The 26655-nt window shown below is 35.0% G+C and overlaps 1 protein-coding gene across 5 annotated transcripts in view; it reads left to right on the plus strand.

Annotated features, from left to right (window-relative positions):
* The window catches only part of LOC111054334 (baculoviral IAP repeat-containing protein 6), a 101690-nt gene that overhangs the window by 56782 nt on the left and 18253 nt on the right, over window positions 1-26655 (plus strand). For 2 of the 5 annotated variants that reach the window (XM_039426095.1, XM_039426099.1), the window contains 13 exons: window positions 774-955; window positions 2712-2958; window positions 3772-3972; window positions 6266-6524; window positions 8447-8867; window positions 10258-10367; window positions 11060-11239; window positions 12693-12919; window positions 18114-18224; window positions 19453-19591; window positions 21335-21495; window positions 22925-23122; window positions 25580-25807. In XM_039426095.1, the coding sequence (XP_039282029.1) occupies window positions 774-955; window positions 2712-2958; window positions 3772-3972; window positions 6266-6524; window positions 8447-8867; window positions 10258-10367; window positions 11060-11239; window positions 12693-12919; window positions 18114-18224; window positions 19453-19591; window positions 21335-21495; window positions 22925-23122; window positions 25580-25807 (2664 nt within the window). The remainder of the gene's footprint in view (window positions 1-773; window positions 956-2711; window positions 2959-3771; window positions 3973-6265; window positions 6525-8446; window positions 8868-10257; window positions 10368-11059; window positions 11240-12692; window positions 12920-18113; window positions 18225-19452; window positions 19592-21334; window positions 21496-22924; window positions 23123-25579; window positions 25808-26655) is intronic. The other 3 variants (XM_039426096.1, XM_039426098.1, XM_039426097.1) reach the window with 3 other exon arrangements.

Genomic DNA, 26655 nt, shown 5'->3' on the forward strand with positions numbered 1-26655 from the left:
GGCTCTCACTCGAAGACAGAGAGGCCCGATATACTCTTTCTTTCACTAATCACTCCCACTACCTAAAAGCATTCTTCCTACTCTTGTCTCAGCATCCAATTGTGCGCAGCATGCTTACTCCTCTCCACTACTCTGTCCATGCTACAAACTATGGAAGGAGAAACTGGTTTCATGTTGAAAGTAATATATCTCACTGACTATAGTTGTGGTATTTCTAGTGGAAAATTTTCGAATCGCCTCATAATTATCAGTATAAAGTATTTTAATGGTGTTTTAGTTTTGAATTGATTTGATTTTGTCTGAACCAAATCTCCATTAAATAAAGAAAAACACTAGTTTCGATTGTTAAATCATTATGTAAATCTAGTCAACTTCACATTATCAGTTCACTCGACTAAATCGCTAGTCTAAATAAATAAGTGTTAGAGGCAATCTCCTCTCTACAGACTATGCTTGATATTTTAGCTGTACTATTGTATAGTATCAAGAAATACAATAAAAAATCCAAGTACCCCTTTTTTAATTTTTGCATAGTAGATTGGATGCAAATTGTCTCTTGCCCTAATATGTAGAAATTTCCAACTTGAATATTTATTGTTGTTATTCTATTTGTTTTTATTAACCGTTATTACATGAACATTGTCGATATACTACTGTATAGAAGTGTGTGACTCGAACTTATTGTTGTTATCTTGAATATTGACGTTGTCTATGCTGTGATTGTTTCTTTACAATAAAATTTTATTTATTTAATTATGTATTTTTTTGTGTAGGCGGGCTGACGATACCTCTGCAGTGGCTGGTACTACAAGTGTTGGACTCTGACCAGGCACTTCGCGAACTGCTGGAGATGTCAGGCATGGACATAATCAGTGCCAATCTGGTTGAGACAACAGGCATGCTCATCAGCTCACAGCCCAGCACTGTCTCTGTCATCATGCAGTATCTCAGTCAGGTATTCCGTACATCTGTATTTTGAATTCTTCTTGTTAATATTTTTCTTCGTCATATTTGTTTTCCTCCTTCATATTTTTCTTCGTCATATTCGTTTTCCTCCTTCATTTTTTTCCGCTTCTCCTTTTACCTCACCTTCATCTTCATTCTCCTCTTCTCATTTTTTCTCATTCATCATCATCTTCTTTTTATTCTTCTTCTTCTTCTTTTATTTTCTTCTTTTTCCAGTTAGTATCTTCTGTGCATTTTGTGCCCCAAACATTACGCTTGAAAAAATCCATTAGCACCTCTCTCCAAATATTGAAATTAGCCATACACGCACTATACTACTTGCGATGAATTTCAGTCGCAATTTTATTCTTTTCCTTCGACAAACGGCACAACGTATTTCTCATTTGGTGGTAGAAGTGAATGGTAGCTCCATATTGGATTGCCACCAACTCACGAATGAATCATGGCAGTCGCATTTTTACAGCACTCCCGTGCTTCGGATTGAGACGTTTAATCGTTGATCCAGGCTGCCTAAAAAGCAGTCGTTAGGTCATGTCAGAGGCCCTGAAATTGATCAGTTGCGACCTGAAAACACTGACACCAGACCTGAGCCAGCCAGGTTACTCGATATTGTTATTCTTATTCTACAGCACTGCCACTAAATTGTGGAAAAAAGTTTCCTGAAAAATGTCAACCTTTTCCTGCCATATGCAAATAATAGTGTAACCTGATTCTGGAACGACCCTCGTATCTATTATTATACAATCTTACAACATATTTAGTAGCTTACAGCTGGAAGCAAAAACAACCATCAGAAATATAATACCTATAGTGAGGTCCCACCTTATAATGGCAGTGGAGAAAGATAGGAGAACAACGTTGCCGATCTTCGGTCTTGTCAATGCCTTCTATAGACGGTAGCTGATACAGGTTTATCGATGTAATATTAACGGTTCATTCTCGTTTAAAATAATGAATTATATTTTATTAAGCAATAAATTATATTTTTCTATAATTTCTTAATGAATTTTCATTATAAAGATGAAATCATAATAAAGACGATCAGGCAACAGAGCAAAGCGAGAAAGATATAGTGCTATCCACTTTGCTGAATGATAGACAAGGATAGCAATACGATTGCTAATCAAACACTGTTATTATAACGTGGACCTCACCATAGTTCACTGCCTAAGAAAATTATACGCTATTAGGACTAAGGCCCATTTCACACCAAAGCTGGGCCGAGCCGAGCCGAGCGGAATCGGCCGGAGGCGGATCGGCCGAGTGGAATTTGCCTGCGTCCGCACTGAAGCCGACTCACTCAGTAGGTTTTCTAGCCTTGTAGTGATAACTCACTACTTGGGAAGATCGAACTAAACTGAAAGAAGAAGAAGGCAGATTCCGCTTGGCCGAAAGCGCTCGAGTTGGGCGTCAAGCCGACTGCACAAATCCGCTCGGCTCGGCCCGGCGTTGATTTGAATGCTCCCGACTAAATCTTGCATAGTTGACGCGCACGCCGATTCTGCTCGACTTTGCTCGGCTCGGCCAAGCTTTGATGTGAAACCCCACTAAGCCTGTCGTGCTCTTCCGATTATAATATTTGATTGATCTCTATTTTTAAAATTTTAAGGCCCGGCTGCACAAAAGCCGGTTAAATTTTTACCGTGATAAAACAGAGAAGGCTTTCGTGAAATTAATCACGATTAAAATTTGACCGGCTTTTGTGCAACCGACACTTGATGAATTGATAAATGTGTGTATTTCAGATGCCGAACTGCGCCCCGCTGACCGCCTCGTCGCACCACAAGAAGGGCTGCAGCAGCAGCAGTGGGGGCGGAGGTGGGGGCAACTACGCCAACAATAGCACTGCGGTGGCGACCGTCAACAACAACAACAACAATGGCGGCGGCGGCAACAGCAGCGGCAGCAATGGCGGCGCACACGTGACCTCGTCATCGTCATCATCACACCTCGAGTCGCACGACTCCATGGTCAACTTTGCGCCCCTAGGTAGTTGTAATTTAGCCATTATCTCATTCATCATCCGTTTCTATAGTCTGTGTAAAACGTAGATTGCAGAATTGCTCTTATGGAGCACAGCGCTGTCAGATTTCACAGAATCCAGAGAACCTGTGAGCTAATTGAGTGAGAGAAATAGCGAAACAGAGAGAATAGCCGTTTTTGATAGAATCTGCATAAAAGCGGGAACAGTATGCTCCTATTGTTATATTGAAATAGCATTGGTCATGAAGCCCCGTGCTGCAAACCAAGTTTTGCACGGATTGTAGTGGTGCTTTTCAAATTTTGGAAAAATAGCTAAAATATAAAAAAACTAAATTTTTATACATGTTTTAGAAAAGAATATTATGATCATCCCGACACATATTATTATAGTGGGGTATCATAATTAGAACTAAGTTTAGTATTAGCAACTTTTGTATGTATAATATATTAATTATGTATATGTTTGTCAATAAACTCCTCTGGTTGCAATTCATTGGCAATCAGAGAAATTATTATCAAATTATTACAGTGTTTTTGTGGGACTTCTCAATTCATTCATTCAATTTATTTTGTGAATGAATTAACTTTATCAGTTTTTTTTGTAAATTAATTTCAGTGTTGGGGCTTCTTAATGAATGAATGAATTAATCCTATGCTAACAGGGTTATGTGAATCTCACTATAGCTGTCCATGTGTCCATGATTGTCTTTATGACCAAGATAGTCCGTTATTCCAACTTTTCATCTCTCCAATCTGTCAAGGCGTTAACGTACTTTAAAACGGTTGTGACAAGTGATTAATTGGTTTGTTATTTGTGATAAGGCATAATCTGCTCGAGCAACCCGACATCGCAGTCAGCCGACGTGTTGATCCAGCCGGCGCCTCCTCACAGACGCGCGCGCACACCCGCCTGGTCCTACCACTTCTACTCGGAGGAGAGCTGGGTCGACCTCACCATCACCCTGCCCTGTGCGGTGCTCCTCAAGGCGGTGCACATTCAGCCGCACCTCTCCTCGCTCGCCAGTAAGTATTGCCTCAGATTGCAATATTTATTTACCCATTTGTACAGTCACATAGCATTAAACTTATATTCGAAGAGGAGAAACTGGCGAACCCTTTGATTTTCATCTCCCAAATCAGATTAATAGCAGTTCGAAATGAGATTAGTCACTTTCGCATCAAATAGATTGCAATATTTATTTATTAATTTTTAAAAAATTACATAGCATTAAACTTATATTGGAAGAGGAGAAACTGGCGAACCCTTTAATTTTCATCTCCCAAATTCAGATTAATAGCAGTTCGAAATGAGGTTAGTCACTTTTGTATCAAATAGATTGCAATATTTATTTATCCATTTCTACTAAATATCACTCATTAAAATTATATTGAAAGAGGAAAACCGGATAACCCTTTAATATTCATTTCCCAGATTTCTTTTCGAAATAAGGTAAGGTCACTTTTACTTATGACTCTACATCACAATTTTCTGTCCGAAAATAGTTGTACCTAAAATTTAGGATTTAGATTAAAGCTGCATTCCCATATATCAGTATCGATGTAAGTGTCTGGTACAGTATATATATTATTCATATGAGCTTTAATGGTACTATTTCCACCTATGCCGACTGAGCGTGTAAAAATTGTCCTATTGGAACTCAGTGGAATAACATTTTCGCTATATCAAACACGGACACTGATACTGATAATATATGTAGGAATCTGCCTTTATAGTTAACAGAACACATCGTTCTCTAGGTATCATTTATGTATAATTTAGGTTATGTATAATATTCAAAATAATATGAGGCCTCCAGATTGTAGGAATATATATTATATTTAACTTATTTGTAGAATCTTTTTTGATATTGTTGAACTTGTTTATCTTTTAACAAATCCTATGTGAAATTGATAAATTGAAGTGTTTTCATTCCTGATTATATATATTTAAAAAATTATTGAGCTTCATTTGCCAGTGAACATCGTAAAGATTTCAAAATTTTCCGCTCAAAAAGCGCCTGTTTTTCATTCCAATATTGTAATGTGTTTAATCGAATAAATATGAATATGAAATTAGAAGGGTTCACATTGTTGAAAATGAAAAAATAAATTGTATCAATTTAGTATTCTATTGATTATATTTCCTACTAGAGATTTGATACTATAGAATGGGACTACATATAGATGTATCGAATAGTGATGATGATTGAACAAAAATTAGTTTTTTCAACTATGAGCGCTGCATTACAGTACGATTTGGTGGATACTTTTTAGGCCCGTGTAACATCAGGACACCAGGCTGGAACACTAAGGGCCGTTTGTACAGTGACAGTTTAAACTAAATTTCATTTTGAACTGGATTAAATCTGTATCAAGTCTGGTTTGTTAAAATGTGTTTCATTTTGAGTTTAAGCCACCAGCTGATTAAATCGAGTTTAAGCTTTGACTGTGCAAACGTCCCTTAGTTTCCGATCGAGTTGTGGGAATTCTTTATTATTGCGATCATTACCCTATGGGCACCAGTTGAGACTTGATTGAGGTCACTGGACTTCTAGCTTGTTTTATACACGTACACCTTGGAAATTAAAATAAAGGCAGCCCATCTATCGTATCTATCTATCTGTCTATCTACACCAATCTTGACTTTGCCAATGACCGTACAGTCCGATGGCAAGAAAATTTGATGCTATGTAATCCTGATTTAATCAATATGTAATAATTCGGGCCTTGAAGAGGAGAATATAGTGTTTTAACCATCACTGTACGAATGATATGTCTTGTGAGAGTTCACTTTATCATTATTGTTTTTAATGAAAATCCTTTCATAACTGTAAATTGGATTGACATCTAGCTCAGATTGCATTAGTTGTCGTAGCCTATATTACTGTCTTAGCTCATTTTGACTTAGTAAAAACATTTTGTAGTACCTTTTTATTAAAAACTTAAAAATATATATTTACAAGTAAAAATAGTATTTGAAAGTTTTTTAATAAAAGGGTACTACAAGTTTTTATATTGTTTTTATTAATTTGAATAAAGTAGCCCATGTAAGTGAAGTGATTTCATATTGACTGTATATTGCATTGAAATTTCGTTACTATGCAGTTATGTATATTATAAACTTGTTTATTTGTTTTTTCTTTTTATATGCATGTATTTTACATTTTCTTGTATTGAGTTTATTGAGAATAATAAAAACTTCAAATTCAGCTCGGATTGCGTTTGTTGTCGTAGTCCGTAGTCTATGCTCTATCACATAGAACATTATTGATTGTATCGTGTGTTGTGTGACTGATTGAGACGTTTTAATGTGAAGAGTCGTCGATTGCAGCGTGCCCGAGCGGCGTCAGCGTGGAGATCAGCCGTGACGGCGGTCGTTCGGGATTCGTGCCGGTTGCGGCGCCCTTCAACACGAGCGGCCTCACGCACGTACGACTCACGCTGCCGCATGCCGAGGTTGTCACCAGTGTGCTGTTGCGACTCTACAAGCCGCGTGACTCATCCAACATTGGACTGTCGCAGATCAAGCTGCTCGGTGCCACCACGTTTGGAGATAGTGATTTGCCCGATGCCAGGTGAGTTGTACCACTGCTCTTTCTCAGACTGGCCGCTAACGACACGACATGCATAAGTACACATCTGTACACACACATGTGTCATGCATGTAACATCAAATAATTTTTTATCGAAGCCTTTCGCCGTGGTCACAACAACGGATGACTACATGTGTGTACACATATGTCATCATGCATGTCCTGTCATTAGTGGCCAGTATTACGCATTTTGTTTTGGTAGATCATATCAATAAATCATACTATTATATCATGCAATAATGATAGTTGCATCAAAATGAATTTCATTTCTAATAAACCATTGTTGTATGTTGAATCAATAGTGAATTGCGTCAGAGTATTGTTTCATATTATTGAATTATGATAATTCTGCCATTTTACTGGTTATGTCGAATTTTTAAGCGTTTTTCAGGCGCCCACCCAATCAGCCAATCGGAGAGCTTCCTGCACTGCCGACTCTAAAATCGCCATCTGAAAACGCTTGTAAAAATGCTTAAAATTGTTTGGCTTGAAATGTTCCATAGCACAAAAATTCTACATACACAGATCTAGCATATAACGTTTTCCTTACTACCTATTGCCTATTCAGGCCAATATAACAATATATTCAAATGTATATTTTCAATTTATACCTGTACTATAGAGGATAGCACAAGGAGATATTCCATGGTATAGGGCGTTTAAGGTAGACGCACACAGATCGTCATCGGACGGACGGCACGCATCGGACGGATCGGATTATTATATTCCAATTGAAAACAATGCATCAAATATAATCCGATCCGTCCGATGCTGTGTGCGCCTACCTTTATGTTGCAATTTTCAATGTTGACTCAAGCTGATAGTCCTAGCAGTTCTTTTTGACGCTGGTAGTCTTTCAAACGTAGTTGGTAGCTGGTAGTCGTTCTTGCACTATCACCGGGCCAAAACAGTAATAATAGACAGTAGTCGGCTTGAGTTGACAATAAATCGGGTTGAAACTTGGAACATTTACTACCTATTTCATGTGATATCTTCTTATGCTATCTTCTCTCTATGCCTGCATATAGAATGGAAGTAACCTGATAACCTGATGTCTTCTACAGAAAATAAAAATAGAATAATAATCTCGAATAATAGAAAAATACTAAAACAATAACTACTTTAGCAACAAAAAATTAAAACTCACTTCAATACATAGCTCAACATAGTGAAGTAGGTTGATCTCATTCGCTTATTTTCTCTCCTCATTAACCAAACTTCTCACACATCTTATAATATGAATTGTATAACATTATAATAGATAGTTTTCTTTTGAATCAAGATTATTGTGTATTGTTTTGTTTTTGATTTGTTATTGTCTTGTTTTGTGTGTTTTTAATAATAAAAATTGAAAATTGAATGAATTGTTTTTCCTTGATTTGTAGTATTCAGAAATAAAATAAGTGATATACTATTAAAGAGTTGTCCCTATAGTGTTGAAGAGGGAATGAGGTCCTTGTCTAGTAGTTTAGACGTATAGGTTTTTAAGAAAATTAATATATTGAAAAATGTATTAAATAAAATCAATCTTGTATGTAACATATTATTCTTTGTTGTTTTTTTTTGGATGCGAAATAAAGAATCTTATCTTATCTTATCATATATGTAATTGACAGGTGGCATGTTGTGTGAGTTTCAATGAAGCTCACATAAATATACACAACTAAGCGCCATGAATAACAACAACAACAACAATAATAATAATAATAATAACTACCTTCTGTCTATTCAGGCCAATATAACCATTCAAATATAAATATATTTTGAAGTTATACTTGTACCATAGAGAAAGGATAGCAGAAGAAGATTTTCAAGTTATACCTGTACCATAGAGAAAGAATATCACGAGAAGTGAATAGAGATGATTTGATTAGAAGTTTGATTGTTTGATCTGTTTGTTGCAGACGCCCAAGCCGATACACACAGAGCAGTCTGGGCTGGCTGCGTCTGCTGCACCACTGCCTGACAGCTTGCTCCGACCCGGCACTTCGCCGTTCCCTGCTAGATGCCGCCTCCGGCTCCCCTGCTGCCTCTGCGTCTCCAGCCGCCTCTTCGCGCCTGCTGTCTGCCTGCTGCAGTCTACTGCTAGCCTCGAGCGGGCCGGCTGCAGTCACCGAGTCGGTGCTGCTCACTCTCGGGCTGCACAGCTCACAACTCGGGCTGCAGCTGATCGGTGTGCTGTTGAACAATGGCGGAAGTCTGGCCAGCGCTGTGCAGTCGGTGGTTGGGCTGCTCTTCCGCTTGGGCACCACTGTCGACGACAACATCAGAGAGCGACTGGCCGCCATGTTGGACTGGCTACACCAGGCTGCTACCACTGTACAGGTCGGCCAACTTATTCATTCATTCATTTACACACACAAGATACATTTTTTATTTAATTTTAATTTATTTTTTTGCCAAAAACAAAATTAAAAAAAAAACTACAAAAGTAAATATAATTATACTACCTCACTTAACTAAAATACATGCATAAAAATTAAAGAACTGTTAATTTATTCAATTAGAAATAATACCCTTACTCGTAATATTAAATATATAAATGAAGATTTAATTTATGCTCCCATGAGTACAGTAGGTGAGGCAAAAACACCGGCAAAAGAAGATTCCTTGTGCGCCAGTGTGCATCGTAAATTCATTTTAATCAGTATGATGACTTGAATTTAGCGTATGTAGTGTTTTGCACAATATAACAATACAAATTAATATATGCAAATAACAATAACAACAATCATAATAAACTAAACAAGAACTGTGGTGGTAAAAAAGGGGGGGGGGAAGATTGAAAGGTTTTCCAACTATATGGTAATCCATGTATTAGGGAAACCTTCAATCCTTGAGAGGTTGAACAATTCAATACGAGATCAGTCATTTTATTTTAAGACTATTTGGAAGCTGAAGATTGTGAAAGAACCCATTCATGGGATCTGTTAGATTAAGTGATCTTTGTTGTTCTGAAGGAAAATAATTGTCAATGTGTGTAATAGCTAGGCATGAGCAATAAGAATACAACAAGATTAAATTAATGTACTGTTTTACATGTTGGTTAACTTGACATAAATAAATAGAATAAATAAATATTTTTATTGCATAAAAAGCTGTACAATTACAGATATGGCAAACGTCAATTACAAAAACAAATAAAATACATGAAAATGATCAATGTCACAAAGTACAATAAGTTATCAACCACAGCTATTAATTGATAAGTACACAATATTATTGAATGTATCCACTAATTATCCATGTATTCCTTTATGGAAAAAGGAGCCACCATTTAATAAATATTTCTTCACTTGGGCTTTGAATACATTTTATTTCATTTGGGAGCCTATTGTAAAAATGTATTCCTTGATAAAATGGATTTTCTTTGCTATCGCTAAATTAACATTGGGCAAATTATAGTTATTAGCAGTTCTTGTTCTATGACTGTGGATATTGCTATTAGTAGGTAGAAAATTATTATCAACGGTGCTTAGGATAGTCTTGTATATGAACAAAAAAGGAAATGTGAGAATATTTTTAATTTTAAAATAGTCTCGGCAGGACTGATATCTCGTCAGTTTACACATACATCTAATGGTTTTTTTTGCAAAGTAAATATTTTTCTTACGTTAAACTATTAACTATTAACATTTTATTTTGAGATTTTCACTGATTCCATGAACCGTATTGCAACAAGAGTATTGATGATACTGTGTGTTTATTGTTTCAGAATCAACTTAGCACCGCATACATCCAATGTCTTTCTTCGATTCTCTGGACTTGCTACGAGAAAAATCTTTACTGTGATTTGCCTTCCATGATAACGCAACCTCTTTTCAGGTAATTTTCTTTCTTTTAGCCATATTTTCTCAAATATTTTTTTAATTACTGTACTGGATTTCCATCTCTGTTCTCAGTGTAGCGGCTTTAGCTCATTTGCGTTGTAATGGAGGGTTAAGTGTAACAGAGGGCCGGCTGCGCCCTAACTTCGCCCTCCTCGGTCAAAATGAAGGCAGTGATACTATTCTATAATGTATATTTTCTTCTATTACGTTACTTATTTTTGCTAAAGTAATATATTAATATTGATGATTCATACAGCGAATCAATTTTGAATTCAATTATTCCAATTATTTTTACAAAATTAACCAATACTCACTCAAATATGAACTTTGAATCATGATATGTAAAAATCGAAGGTAAGCATCACATGCAGTGAACAAAATTCTAAATGATGTTAACTACCTTAACCGACGTTACAAACTCTCATTAGCAAATCTAAAGAAATTCTAAACACCACATGGTTTTGTTGAAAATTTTGAATGCTCATCACCTGCTAAAGTCGGCTTGTTCCGAATATCCAATGTTCTACTAGACAATATTATACATTGTATCTCGTCTTGTCAGAGTATCAATATTGCTTCGTAATTAACCTATTTCTTTTACAATTTATTATTTAAAGTTGATATTTGTAGTAGCTTTTCATGTATAATGTCAGGTAAAATAGTTAAAAATAATGTTTCTTTTTTCAGCGCCGTCTACGAATGGACGTTGAAGCTGAGTCCCCATAGCTGCTTGAAAAAAGCCATCGACAGTGTTCTATGCTCAATGTGCTATATCAATCCAGCTCTCTTCCCGACTTTGTTACAAAGAATGAACATTCTGGTACCGATTAGTACCTCTAGTCCACAGGCTTCCATTTCAGATGATAGGTAAGATGTATTTTTTATTTACTAATAAATTCTTCTACTAAAAAAATGAGTATTAGGATAATAATCATATAGACAAAGTAATATTCCAGACATGCAAATAATGTTTATTGTTTGTAAAAGCCCCAAAACAGAATTTACTGTAATTTGAATTAAATTTTATCAATTCATGAGTCAGATTTCATTAAATTGACCATAATTCTCCGCTTTGTACTAACTTCATGATAGAACTAAAAAAATTAATTTTCGCCCCACTTGGATGTAATGAGCTGGTTTACGTGCGTCATATGGAGGCCGAAAGTGATTGTTTTCCGACCAGGCCGGTAAAACTTTACAGCCCTAGGGCTGTAAAATGACCTTGAATAACAGCTGATCGTGTCCGATCTCACAAAAATCATAGAGAGATAATCTCATAATGACTGTAATAATCTATATAATTATGTATCGTGAATCGCGGTATTATGTCTATAATAATATATTTTATAAATTACTGTTTCATAATTTAATATTTATTATTGTGTTTTTGATATCAAACAATAGAATACGATGATATATCTCCATAGCCTCAACAATATAATGTTGGCTACATTGTCCATTGTCAGAAAGGTACGTATCGCAAGTCTTTAAAAGTGAAGAATCGAATTTGAAATCAAAGTACAATAATTGTATCAATATTTAAAAGTGAGGTAGAGTAATAATTGTTTCTTTTTTATTATCGAATTCCACTTCTTAATGCAATACAATCAACAATAATAATAGGAAAATACAGCAGAGATCTAAAGTTTAAGGTAAGCCTACTGGTGAAACTCAGCCTTGACTAAAAAATTCCTAGTAATTTTTCCGTAATTCATTATTAAAACTTTTAGATAATTTTTCTTCAATATCAAACCATATAGAGAAAACATTAGGCCCACTCAAGATTGAATCTTCGAATGTTTTCTCTATGATTTAACTATTTTCAGAGCAATATTTTGTTGTGAAAATGCCGGCAACCGACTTCAAGTTTGCCGCTATAGGCTACACTATATTATAGTAGCCTACATACGTTACTTGACTTACAGGCCAACTTGATCTTAAGATGCAATGGCCGAGAGTGTAAAGGCGTGTACTCAAAAGCTCAAAGCTCAGTTAATTACAAACAATGATCTAGGTTCGAACCTCGGTCAGTGACATTTTTTTTTGTCGATGAATTTCGACTTTTATTAGCTATTTTTTATATTAGTTACCGTAATTTAAATTTCAATCAATTTTTTAGATATATTTTGAGACAAAACTGTGAAATATGAAATCAAAACAATTTCCTATCAACACATATCAATCAATCAAATTATTTATTGTTACACAACATTAAAATGTTACAACAACGTCATTAATAACACAGAAAACATCAATTTAAAAAATCTATTACAAAGAAATCTCTTTGATATAACTAACAGATCGTTTGTGATGGTTGCAGGAAAGACACAGAGCAGTCGGCTAGCAGTAGCAGCAGCAGCAGCAGCAGCCTGACAGATGACAGCAAGGAGCAGTGGTGGGGAGGTAGAGTGGTGCTACAGGATCACACCAACATGGCGCTGTCAGAAGGCCAGCTGTTGACAGTCGCCGTGGCCTGTCAGTCGCCGCCCGCCACCCGCCACCTACTCGACTCCGGTCTTCCCAGTCTCATTGCGCATGCGCTACTAGGTCAGAAACCTATAACAATCATATAAACAGTTCTACTTCAAACTGATTGAATGGGGAACATTGGTGTTAAATTTAATATGAATAATATTCATGTGACTTTTATTGGTGGGGTGTCCCTGACGGAAGTTCCCCCTCGCCTGAGTATATAATTTAAGCCGTCAATCTCAATGCCTTACGACTGTCATACTATCATACAGTTGGGACCAACAGTTTAACGTGCCCATCCGATAACATAACAGTGAGGATAGTGAAGATAACAGATAAGGACAGTTTGAGGTTTAAACATATAGCTTGGTTTGAAGTAAACCCTACTATAGCACTGGCTGGGTTACTATGCCAGACTAGGATTTAGTCTAATTTTGTTGACCGAACGTAGTGAGGTCTATGTTTCAACTCGATTTGCTTTTGTCTGTCTGTATGTAACGCGATTACGGCCAAACGCGTTGATAATTCGATGAGATTTGGCAGGAATATTCCTTTTTCAACTGCGCGTCGATGTATACACAAGGTTTTTTGAAATTTTGCATTTTAAGGATGATATGAAAGAAAAAGGAATTCCTCTATACTACGATATCACTATTATATTTATATCGTCTACTCTGAAGATAGGATTAATCAGACTATAGATATTATTCTTAATCAATCAGCTGACAAGTGGATTACACAGATGGCTGGAATGACACAAGAGAAATACACCGTTTAACGGCGCATGCGCTTTGTATTCAATCGTACTTTATAGCCGCTCTTTCATGAGCTGTCTCATGGTCTCATATAAATACAGCGCGAATTCGAGCGTGTATAGGGCATTCCTATTTCTTTCTCTTGAAAGAAATTTGAGATTAAAGAAATGTTTATGATGTTAAATATTGTCTACAACTAAAATAGTTGTTGATTTATTATTTGATTAATTTTTATGATGATGAATATTGTCCATAGAAGTAATTGAATGAAAATTAAAAATAAAAATTAAATTAATTAATTAAAAAGAATTGAATGAACTAAATAATGCTGGAGAAATTATAATATTTTTGACTGAAAAAAAATTATCAAATATATGAGGAATATTTTTATCAGATGGAAAGATTATCACGGAAATGGATGAATACAAATTCAAACGTGAACTGAGTTTGTTAACATCTCAAACAGGTGACATTAGATACTTGTGGATGAGAAAACTGCGTGAGGTCTACTGTTCACAGAACTGCTAGTTAGGTTGTTTTCAAGCTGAGTATTTCCAATAATATCTCATTTTCGTGATGTCTAATTTTGTTAGCTTTGCAATAAATTGAGGATAAAATATGTATTGAACCCTCATTTAAAAATAGTGAAAACATTGTTGCCTCAATCAGTGCTACCTCTTGAAAATATGGCATCTTATGACTGTATAAGTTAGTATAGTTTTATTAGTCATCGGTTATGACCTAAAATAGTGGAATTTGATTGATCGATAATATAGATTTTTGTAAATTTTATCATTTACCTGTATTTTGTAATGTATTTATTTTTCTTACTATCTGTGGTACTTTCTTGTTGAATGGAAACATTCGTTAATATTTTCTATGAGCATATGTAGGTGGAGGGGATTTCAAAAACGTCAGAAGCGCTCGTGGTGGAATCTCTCCTATTTTAATTCGTCATTCAGGCCACAATTTAACACGGGGAGGATAGGGATGTTGCATTAAAAACGAAAAATAGTTGTTATTGTCTCTTGTTATTTTAAAATTCTTAAACATTAATTGGTTTGACGAAGAAAATAAATTGCAGCTTTTAATTTGTCGGAGATTGTATACATCATAAGCTGCGTACACATATACGCGCTTCCAACCCGCACCGAGCACGCTCCCCCCTCGTTCCTCCATCGTACCGCAGTCGCTCCGCCCCCGCTCAGCAGTCGCACCCATCATGAACGTTACGGAAGATGTTAGATCTTCTCGCGCTCCCCGGTCGAACCACTCTTGCTCCCCGGTCGATCATCAATCGCTCTGCTGGAGTGACGTTCGGTTGCGGAGCAGAGCGAAAGTCTGTACGCACCTTTAACCGTCAAGAAGATTCACATAAAACTCTCAGCATTTCTTATAATCCAGTCACGAGGTAGTGAAAAATTTTTCGTGCAATTATTCTGGAGTATTGGACAGCTTAGATACAAAAATTTAACCTTCTAGCCTTGGAGCTTTCCTATCCCTTTAAAAAGCAGGGTGGCCACCTACCGGGAAAAACGGGAGAACCTTGAATTCCTCATAATTTTACTTACCGGGAAAAATACCGTTAATTCCTCATAAATTGCAATTAATTTAGTAAAGAAGTGTATAGTAACAATAAACTTGAATAAAAAAACGCTTGATGGCTAGCAATAATTGGCAATGTTTTTGAACTACCTAACCTAACTAGTCCAGGCAATGAATGCTCAAAAAAGGGTATAGATGGAAAAGTTGGGAAGACAATTTTTGACCCCACAGTTCTGTTAAGGGTAGTAAGGAGGTAAACATATAAAAAGTCCCCACCCCTACCCCCTGTGCTAAGGGGGTGGAGGTGGTTTACAGGTACCATTTTTTGGTTTCTCGCATAAAACTCAAAAACTATGTATCCTAAGAGCTTGAATGTCATATAACAAATTAATTTTTTTCAATTTTTGCTCTTATAACTTTTTGAAAATCGATGGGAAAACTCAATGTTGATTATGAGCTTGATAGTATTGATCATTTCAATATTGTTTTTTGTCATTAGGGTGCAAACTCTTTTAAGACAACAATTTTAATCCAGTATAATCTCTTATATAAGATTCACCCCTTAAAATTGAGTTTTTTGTTAACTTCCTATTACTCATGATGATAATAATTATTATAAATTATCACTCTTCAAATTTTACAATAAACACCTCAACCGAAAGCAATCTAACCTCAAAGCAACGCGTGAATCAAAAGTAACCTAACAATAGCATGAAAATGTTTTGGACAGAACTTTGAACTTTAACTTTCCTCAGTAAGAACATAACCTATTTTTTCGGACATTTTATTATTTATCAAAATTTGGGAACAGAATAGTTTTGGGCTATGCCTGTTGTTCTATCCCGATCATATTCATATGAATTGTAATTATATCAACAAATAAATAACTAAAAATCACAACTGACAAACAGCTAATTTTTGAATGTTCGGCGTTGAAAGGGAACGTGTGTGATATGACCAGTTCCCTTTCACTCCAGTACAGCAAAAATACGATATCTGTTTCTGGTATAAAGAGAATGCTGACATGTTCCCTTTCATCTCCAATCGATGTATCCCACAGTAAACAACTCATTTCAACCATAAAAAAATGAAAAATTTTGACATGTTCCCTTTTTCCTCAGGCCGATTCAATTGTTTGAAATAAACATAATCAAATATCAATTCATTAGTATCAATTATTGTAACATTTCCATTTTAAAAGTACAGGAAACTTTTATTGTTCATCTTGATATTTGAAATCTTTTATTCTCCTTCTTTTACATACCGGTACATCATAGTATTGTTTTCACATCATGAATGATTAAAAAGCAGTGTCATCATTTTGAACTGTGCTGTCAAAACTCACTCACTGTTGAACAACTACTAATAAAAACTTCAATTTATTCAACTTGGATTTACTGTCTGTAGATGTATCATTAACTTATCTTTTTTCTTTAAGGCTGCTCTTGAATAAGAATAGAAATCAAAGTACCCCTTTTAGTCTAATCATGTTGTGACTAAATAATATTTATAAAATGGTAGCCTACTTAGATTTTTATTTTTATTATCATTAATTTATATTTGAATTTGTTGAAAACAGTATGCAGTACAATGATTCTCATAATTTTATAGTCAAGATTCCTTCATAACATGTTTAATCAATCAGGATAGTAAGTTCAGTGTAATTGATTAATTATAATGTGATTTCATTTTTTACTCTGTAACTCATATTAAGCTTGAATAACAGTATTTGGATTTGGAGTCACATGCAAGAAGTCTATAATGTAATTGATCTGAAATTATCAGAATACCTCATAAAATAACATCAGTGCTTCCAATGGCACCAATACATTAGTTAATTAAATTAACTGTGTCACTTAATTCACAGTTTTAAGTGAATCCTACTGTAGCCCATCAGTCACTGAACAGTGTAAATGCGGTTTCAAATTATTCATCCACAGAGTATAAAGATAAAATTTATATAAATGTTTCACCGTTTGTGATAGGCAAAATCCACCCTAAATAGCTATTTATGTATTAAGAGCGTAATGCGCGACTTTATCGCTCGCGCAAAATAGTGATAATTTTGCAAGAGCGATAAAGAAGCATTACGCGCGAATTACATACAATTTTTTTTCTACAACTGCCCAAACCTGTTAAATTACTTATATCGGCGGAGTTAATAATAATTACCGACTTTTTAGGTTAAGATCTAATCTACTTTTGGCGAGCTGCTGACCATCAGCTGATTAGCAAGCGTATAGAAACTTCTGCGCATGCGCAAATGATAGCGAGCGTGAAGAAAATTTATTGCGCATGCGCAGATGGTTAGCGAGCGAAAAAGTAGATTCTCCTCAGAAATAAGCTGTTTTACGATGAGAATTGAGTATGTAAATTCTTTTTTTACGCGCAGCTGTAGTAAAAAACATTGATAATATTTTATAATAAATAGGAAAAATATTTCAATCAAAATTAATGCTGTACAAATGTGATGGTTCATTACTTTTTTTGTTAGCGCTACTCTTAATTTTATCAAGAATAAAAATAAAAATCGAATTATTCATTATCTGATTCAAATCACTAATTTTTTGCCGCTGTTGCCCGTTCTTATCTATGATTGGTCGATTTCGACCAATAGTATAACGCTATTTGCTTGTGGAATAATAATTTATTTCCACAATAATCAGCTGATTGTAGACTCGCTTTTCCCCAATTCTTTCTGATTGTTGTAGAAAGAAGTTTGAAGATTGTTTAATTGTTTAACCGCGTGTCAGAAGTGACCATCTGAATAAGTAATAATTATTCTAAAAAAATGGAAAAGTTGAGTGATAATTCTGATCATTTTAATCAAGAAGGTGGTGGGCCGGAGCTACCTGGTGAGAATTCCAATACTATTATATTGTTGAAATAGGCTTGATTCATTGTATCTCTATAGGTATTTGATTAGGAATGACTCACTCAAGTTAAATTATTTTATTACGTTTTTATAGGTTTTTGTTTGAAGAAGAAGAATTCTGAAACGAAGAATGAACCAGCCAACCAGTCAAGGATGACGGATTCCGATAAAGCTAGTGGACGCAACCATGTTATCAGCGTTGATGGTGAGATACTAATAAATTTCTCATATAATCTAATTTTTAATCGATTTTTTTTGACTGACAGATCAATTTCTTATACAGTTACAAACTTTATAATATTATGTATTCATTTGTAAGTGAGATTCTAACAAATTTCTGGAATAATCCAATTTTCAATAGATTTTATTTGACTGCCAGATCTATTTCTTATACAGTTACAAACTTATAATATTATGTGTTCGTTTCTAATTAACTTAATTTGTTTAGTAATTTAAAAAATATATAACTGGTATTAGCAGACTTGACCTAAAAGTTTTTCACTTCCGAATTCTGATATTATAATAATTATATTACAATAAGTAGACCAAGTATGGTTATGTTTTGATTCCAAGTCACACAATTTTAATTTCCAAATGAACTACTCGATACTTATTATTACAATAGTTTTGAATTTAGATACAGTACCTTGCTTAGATTATCAATTTAAATGTATCAAGGAACTCGTTAATCATTTTAAAACTACACATAATCAACTTGAAATTTAATAGAAATTGATGTTACAATCTAACATTGTCAAAAACTTTTTGCAATAAATATAAATGTGATTCAATGATTATATAATTCCCGTATTAAGAAATTAAAAATTAATATGCTTTCTCTAGTGATAAAATTATAATCAAAACACAAATTTGAAATTGTCAACCACTTTTTATTATTATAAATTATTATAATATATACAGAACCAGGTTTCGTGGCTTTACCAGCCACATCTTCAGCCACAAACAGCTGAAGATGTGGCTGGTAAAGCCACGAAACCTGGTTCTGTATATATTATAATAATTTATAATAATAAAAAGTGGTTGACAATTTCAAATTTGTGTTTTCATTATGGAAAAGTACCACAACATCACTCTCAACACAACTGTAAGGTTAAAATTATAATCTTTTGAAAAACTTACTTTCCATGTATTTTACTTTTACCATAGAGAAAAAAATAGCATAAGTTTTGATTATCACTTATGCTATCTTTATGCTTTTACATTGTATTTCTCGTATTATAACTCCCAATCTGTTTTCCTTTATTTTTTTGTTTCTATATCTCACTATAATGAATAATAAACTTTTTCCGTCATTGAAGTTAACCAACCTAACTACTACTTAGCTTACAGTTGTAGTAAATCAAGCAAGTTCGTTATATTTTTAAGGTATTTCTACTCTTATTCCTAATTTGTTGATGTCTTTGATTGTACAGCAATGGGAGTGATGCTGAAATTCCTGGAAGAAGTGTGCATGGCAGGGCAGATGAGGGATTGGCTCGGCTCTCCGGAAGGATCCATTTTCTGGGGCCCACTTCTTTCGCTCTTATGCAATAAACCTACCAACGAGAAAAGGTGAGAAAAATGTTTTAGAAATTAAACTACACCTTTTCCAACTGTATTTGCGAAAGTATCAATTGCAATTGAGAATAGTCATTTGTATTTGGGAAAACGTCAGATGTAAATGAGAATAGTCAATTGTATTTGAGAAGTCATCACTTGTAGATGAGAATAGTGAATTTTATTTGAGAAATTATCATTTCAATTAGAGAACATACGTTTTGAAATCGAGAAGTTGTCAGTTATAATATTGGGAAATGATTTTAAAAAACCAGTGCTTATATTTTTCATAACTGTACTCATAAAAAATAATATGATAATATTATCTAATAAAACGTTTATTTTTTAAATAAAAAAATATTTTCAAGCCCCAAAATCCATTGAAGAATTGCCGAATTGCTTAATCAAGAAATTCAATTGATTGATGATAAAGTTCAATTGCGCCTTGAACATAGAGAATTTGATCTTTATCAAGTGCAATATTTCACAAAATGTTTGGATACAAAAGTCGTGTTGCCAATACGCACATAGAAATGATACTCATTAATCATTCGTAAACAGTACAGGGGAAATAATTTCACCATTGAAAATATTAATTTGCCCCCATGCAAAGCCTATGGTAGTAATTTGAATACTGTGTACGTAGTACAGTATCCTTCCTGCTCAAATCAAACCTGTACTGTAGGCTACAGAAGAGCCACGACATGTCAATTGAAAATTTTCTCATTTTCAATTGATATCTTCTCATTTAGGCTACATTTGACGATTTCTCAAATACAATTCACTATTCTCAATTACAAGTGATGACTTCCCAAATACAATATTGACTATTCTCATCTACATCTGACATTCTCTCAATTACAAGTGACTATTCTCAAATACAATTGATACTTTCTCAAATTAACTTGATACCTTCTCAAATAAAATTGGAAATGGTGTAGTAATGCTAAACACTTCAACCAGAGTAATATACTAAATATACCAGAGTAATATAACAAAAGATTCTAATTTTATTACTAGAGAAAACATACTAATTTAAAATTTATTGATACGGGAATTATATACACGATAAGTAGTAAGTAGATAATTATTATAATAAGTAGTAGATAAAAGTAGTGACAATATAGTAGTAACCAGAACCAAAGTAATTTCAAAATCAGTTATACTAGTAACTTCTACCAACATATCAAATGATACAAAACTTAATTATTGAATTAATACAGATATAGTCATTTTATAGTCAAAACAATAAATTTTCGATCATCCCACAATCCTATTGAAATTAATATTCCTTCTTATTCCAGCCAATATGTAGTTCAATATCATATAATATATTCGTCAACTTACAAATAAAATTATAGTCTTTATTAAACTTCTAACTTTTCATCTTCCTAGCTTCATATTTAGTATATCCACAGATCGATTGTAAAGTATATTTCACTTACCACCTAAAATAACTTGACGAATATTCCAATTCATGACTTTAATTACTTCCAATAAATTATCTTTGTTTAGTGTCTCTTGGCACATACTGTCTTCACTAGAGGACTGCTAATTTTTCTTCTTTGAAACTGGTCTAATGTTTTGTTTTACATTATTTCTTGTTTCACATTTATTACATTACATGGGTTTAAACAAAATCGTGATTACATTGGTTTATATAACGTCTTGATTACTGTACTTTATTCTTCTATTTTATGCTACTAATTTTTAGCTTTTCTTTCTCACTAGTATTACAATTGCATTGATATTAATTAGTTTGCAATTTTGTAGGTGTGACGTGAGCAGCACCCTGCACTCTCTGGAATCGGCGACTGTCTCTTTCCTGGCTCGCTGCTGCTGGTGTCATCCCAACAACCAGAAGCTGTTGGCCAAGGTGCTCAGTGACGTCATATCCCAGCACAAAACCACTAATCACAGTATGTATCTCCTCAATAATCTTCCACTAATAGTTTTCTCTCTCTGCATATTATTAACATTAGTTTAATGTATTATAAGGCCATAGTATAATATACAAGGCCGTAGTATAATAATGATTTGTCGATTATTTCCGATATGAAATAGGGTAAATTGATAACAAAGTAGCAAACACCTAACAAAAACATTCTTTGAGAAATTTTGATCATCAGTTTCATCAATGATCATCAATGAAAGCCAATATGATTTTGATAAAGCACAAACTATCAACTTTTTAGCTACTATCCACTGGTATATCGTGTTTCGAATGAAAACGTTAAGTAGTCGGTCCCGGCTGCCGGAAAAGCAGTCGTTAGGTCATGTCAGAGGCCCTGAAATTGATTAGTTGCGACCTGAAAACTCCTAGACCAGACCTGAGCCAGCCAGGTCACTCGATATTATTATTATTTTACTGGTATATCCAAATAAGTTGAACATGTACGTAATCATGCCAGAAAACACTATAGGCTGCCCACTAACAGTGGATCGTGCATGATACACGTGACGTCATATATTTTTGCGTCATCGTACCTATGATTACAGCGAAACTTAGAGTAAAATTTTTTGAGGTTAGGTTTTGTATTTGCGATTTTTGCTGTTTATTTTTTCTTTACTGCTCTATTTGAGATTAAATTATAATTTGAAATTTTTCAGTGGTTTATTTATTGTTATTGGTTGTTTTTTTATGTTAGAAGTCTCTCGCTGATGAACGTGTGAGCATGCATGATGAACGTGTGCTTGTGCATGACAAGCATGCATGACATGCGTGTTTATCGTGCATGTTTTTCCGTTAGTAGCCAGCCTTAGCTCAAAACATTGCAAGAATATCTTATACTATTGTTTTTAACAAGTATCACTATTTTGGAAATACACTCTCATATTCTTGTACCCATTTTGGTAAAAGCTCAAAAACATCTACTTTGTAGTTCATTGTTTCAAGAGCTGTTTTAAAATTTTAATTTCATGTATGTTATAAATTATCTATAATATAATAAAGGAAATAATTGGCTTATATACTTACGGGATAGGAAATTCACAAATGACTTATCATCTCGTCTGAACTACTGAACTGATTAACTGGATATTTTGCATGTAGATTCTCAGATTACCGAGGATGGTTATATGCGCCTATTTTTATTTCTTCATGATTTCAGTACGTCCAGTTTTCAGTTTGTCAAGTTTCTTGATTAGACCCTTTCGGAGCACGGGTTACCTGCTAGTTGAAAATACTAAAACATTGCTATATTGATTAACTTGAAAATTTATTGTTATTTTTATTGAATGCCAATATTTGTTATATTCGCACTGCAATAATTCTTGTAATTTTTCCAATTCTTAATTGTAAATATTTTTTTCAATTTTGTAATTATTGGAAAATTGCGTGATTTGCAGAAACAGGCGGAATATCGGGCGTGACGAGACGCATGATTCTGCAGCTGCTGCTGGAGAGTGAGAAGGTGTTTGTGAGCGTTGAGGGGTGGAGTGGTCAGAACAATGGAGTGATCACGCCCACTCACCCGAGGCACGTGTCACGGCTGGTGCATCTCAGTGTCCACACCACCATTGCTGACATACTCCGCATGATTTCCGGTACGTGCCAACAAATCAGCTCAAATCTGTCTTATAATAATAATCATCAACTTTATTGGCAAAAAAATCACAAACTATTGCAAAAATAAAAGGAATATAATTTTGACACCTGAACATACATTGCAGGCTAAACTCATTTAGTAGGTATAGTATATTTAGTATAAACCATAGCCACCTCTAATACAAGGCCGCGGCCTACGATATTGCAACGTCGCAGTGTAGGCCTAGAATCTAATACATGATTGGTGAGAAAGATATAAAAAAATTCCAGTTGATCTTTTTCACCAATCACGTATTAGATTGTAGGCCTACACTGCGACGTTGCAATATCGTAGGCCGCGGCCTTGTATTAAAGGTGGCTATGTATAAACTCATTGTAGGCTAAACTCATATGCTGTAAAAATTATTCATAAAGAATATGATAGTTTTAAGTGAATCTCACTGCATATAACTGATTAAGAAGACCTGTGCCGTGCTACCGATTTTATCCAAATAGGTTTGATAGTATTTCACCTATCACCCAAGGAAAGTCATCGGTTCCAATTTGTTCTAATATCTTGATAAATCATGAACGTTTTTAATGCCTATGAATGAAATTTCAATTTTATAGAAAAATTTCAAGAGAACTAAAAACACTTCTACAAGCCAGCAGCCATTTTTTCATGAGAGAGAAATGAGGCCTTTCGGGTGAAGCCTAGACACGTCATCAATTTTGCCAACCCCACTAACAAAGAATACAAATCTACAAATTTCATTTATTATACTCAATAAAACTTTATTTTTAAATTTATTTACCCTTTATGTTGTTTAGAATTATCTGTTAATTCAGAAATAGAACTTTGTTACAGTAGGATGTTCAACACAAGTTTATCTGATAAATTCCCGGTAAAATGTTAAGTCCGCATATCGATTACACCGATATTTGCTATCAAGTTTTATTGATATTGAATTGAAGATTCGATTTTAATTGAGAAAAAATGTAATATTACACCTGTTTGTGATATTTTCCAATTACTAGGTATTTTTAATTTCACATCTTGTAAAATTACCTATTGGGAGCCCTGTGATGATAATATTACTGGTAATTTTCATTTTATAGGTCGATAAGTATTATCAATTTCAACTGAATGGAACATACTTTAAATTGAAATGATAATTCAAATTCATTTTTATTGAGCCAAAAACAATGCACATACAGACCAAGTCAAAACATTAAAATAAAAATGTCTTATAATAATTGAAAAGTTGAGCAAATAACTATGGTAAAAACAACATTCTACTGCGTATCTGTGTAGTAAGTGAAAATTACAAGGTTTAGATTGCCATGATTAATTCATTTAGTCCTAGCCTGCATGATTGAACTGGACTGATTAGTCTTGAAGTAGTGATTTCTCAATCTTACTTATTAATTGTTCGTTCCTGCCACAATTTCGCCAAGCTGACATCTAGAGCGGCGACATCAATTAATTAGCCGATAAGTTTTGAAGTCACTGTTGATAATTTATTCAGTTCCATACGTTGTTTGTTTTATTTGCAATTGTTTGAGCTGGATTCGCACATGACAGTGAACAGTAAACAGTGAAAATATAATTGTCATGAGTTCTAATGGGACTATTCATACTTGTTCGCCTGGGCTGAATTCGAATAGCGTGATTAGATCATTGGGAATCGGGGATTATATTTTCACTGTTCACTGTAGCTGTTATGTGCGAATCCAGCTTGATGGAGTGAATTTAGTACTGACAACGGTAGCCGATTTTGTCTAAAAACGAAATGAGTGAGACCATCTGTGAAAGGATCCAAGCTGGAAATAGAGCATTTTACGCAAATGCAAGCCTATTCAGGAGCCGTCTGATTAGCAGAGAGGCGAAAATAAAATTATACCTCAGCTTAGTACGCCCTGTAGTACTAAGTAGTACCTATGGCTCGGAGATATGGACAATGACAGAGAAAGATAAAAACAAACTCCATGTCTTTGAAAGAAGAGTACTGTGGAAAATTTATGGCCCAGTACGACAGGGGTTGGAATGCCGAATACCTTCCAACAAGGAATTGGAAGACCTGAGGGGAGGACAGACCATGGTTCGATTTATAAAGGCGCAAAGAATCAGGTGGTTGGGTCATGTGGAAAGGATGACTGCGGGCAGAATCCCTAAAATTGTGATACGAGAAAAGCTTCACAATAGGAGTCACAGAGGGAAACCCAGGAAAAGATGGCTGGATGAGGTGCTGAATGATATTAGGAGTTTGGGAGTGAGGGGATGGAGAGGCATAGTAAACGATAGAGATGCGTGGAGGTTGATAGTTGCGGAGGCCAAGGCTCACCATGGGCTGTTGCGCCATACAAGAAGAAGAACGGTAGCCGATAAGTTGAACTGTTTGAGTGATAATAGAGCTGTTTGCAAGTGTTGTTTTAGTGTAGTGCTTCTAAATGTGTAAGTGTTGTTTGGTTTGCAGGCGCTGCTTCGGTGTCGGACGGTGGCAGCGGTAGCGGTGGCGGGAGTGGCGGCAGTGGTGAGGGTGTTTGGGAGGTGCGGGGTGGAGGCGGTGGCCATGAGTCGTGGCAGGAGGTGGACATGTCGGTGGCTGCAGGCGTCACAGCCAAGGACAAGCGCCTCAAGGACGCCAAGAACGCCCAACAACGCGCCACGCCCTACGGCAAGAAGGCGCGCACCAATCAACCCGGTTAGCATTGTTTTAATAGGAAACATTGACTATTTTTATAGTTATTCTTTAGGATTTCACTAGTTATTCTTTAGAAATGTGGATAGATTGGAGTGGATCACACTTTGGTACGTAGCTTCTGCCTCCGTGACTTTGAAACGTCATATTGGCAAGGTATGGTTCGCGGGGTGATATTCACGGCTTTGCAAAAACATGAGGTTACAGAGACCCTAGATCCCTAGATTGAGAAAGCTCCCTCCCTACTCACAGACTCCATTAATGAGAGAGTTGCAAAGTATCACCAACAATGGAAGAGCATGTTGAACGAATGTCAGCTGACAGGTTGTGTATCTTTTCGGTTGCAACACGTTGCTTTTGAGAAGATACAAAAGAGCATCTGCTACTTGATGAAAGATATATTAAATCTCCTTGTGTATCTTTTCGGATGCAACACGTTGCTTTTGATAAGATACAGAAGAACATCTGTTGCTTAAGCCGTGTCCACACTGAACAAATGTTCGACAAACATGTTTGTTGAAACAGTTTAGGCAAATTTTATTCTGTTTGACAAACAATTTATGCCCGTGGTCAGTGTGGACGCGTCATCAAACAAAATATTTGTAAGTTGGGAGAACAGGTTTTATGTTTTACAGCTGTCAACACTGAAAATGTTTGGAGAAACTGTAATTTTTTGTTTGACAAACAATGATTGTCCACACTTTTTAAAATGTTTGTCCCTGAGCTCTTTAACAAAAATGTTTGCCGAACATGTATGTCGAACATTTGTTCAGAGTGGACACGGCTTTATGGAAAGATACATTTTCAAAAATGTTCGATGTCTTTGAACGTGTAGTATTGTAGTCTAGTGG

The sequence above is a fragment of the Nilaparvata lugens genome, chromosome 4 (assembly GCF_014356525.2).
Source record: "Nilaparvata lugens isolate BPH chromosome 4, ASM1435652v1, whole genome shotgun sequence".
NCBI classification, from domain to species: Eukaryota; Metazoa; Arthropoda; class Insecta; order Hemiptera; family Delphacidae; genus Nilaparvata; species Nilaparvata lugens.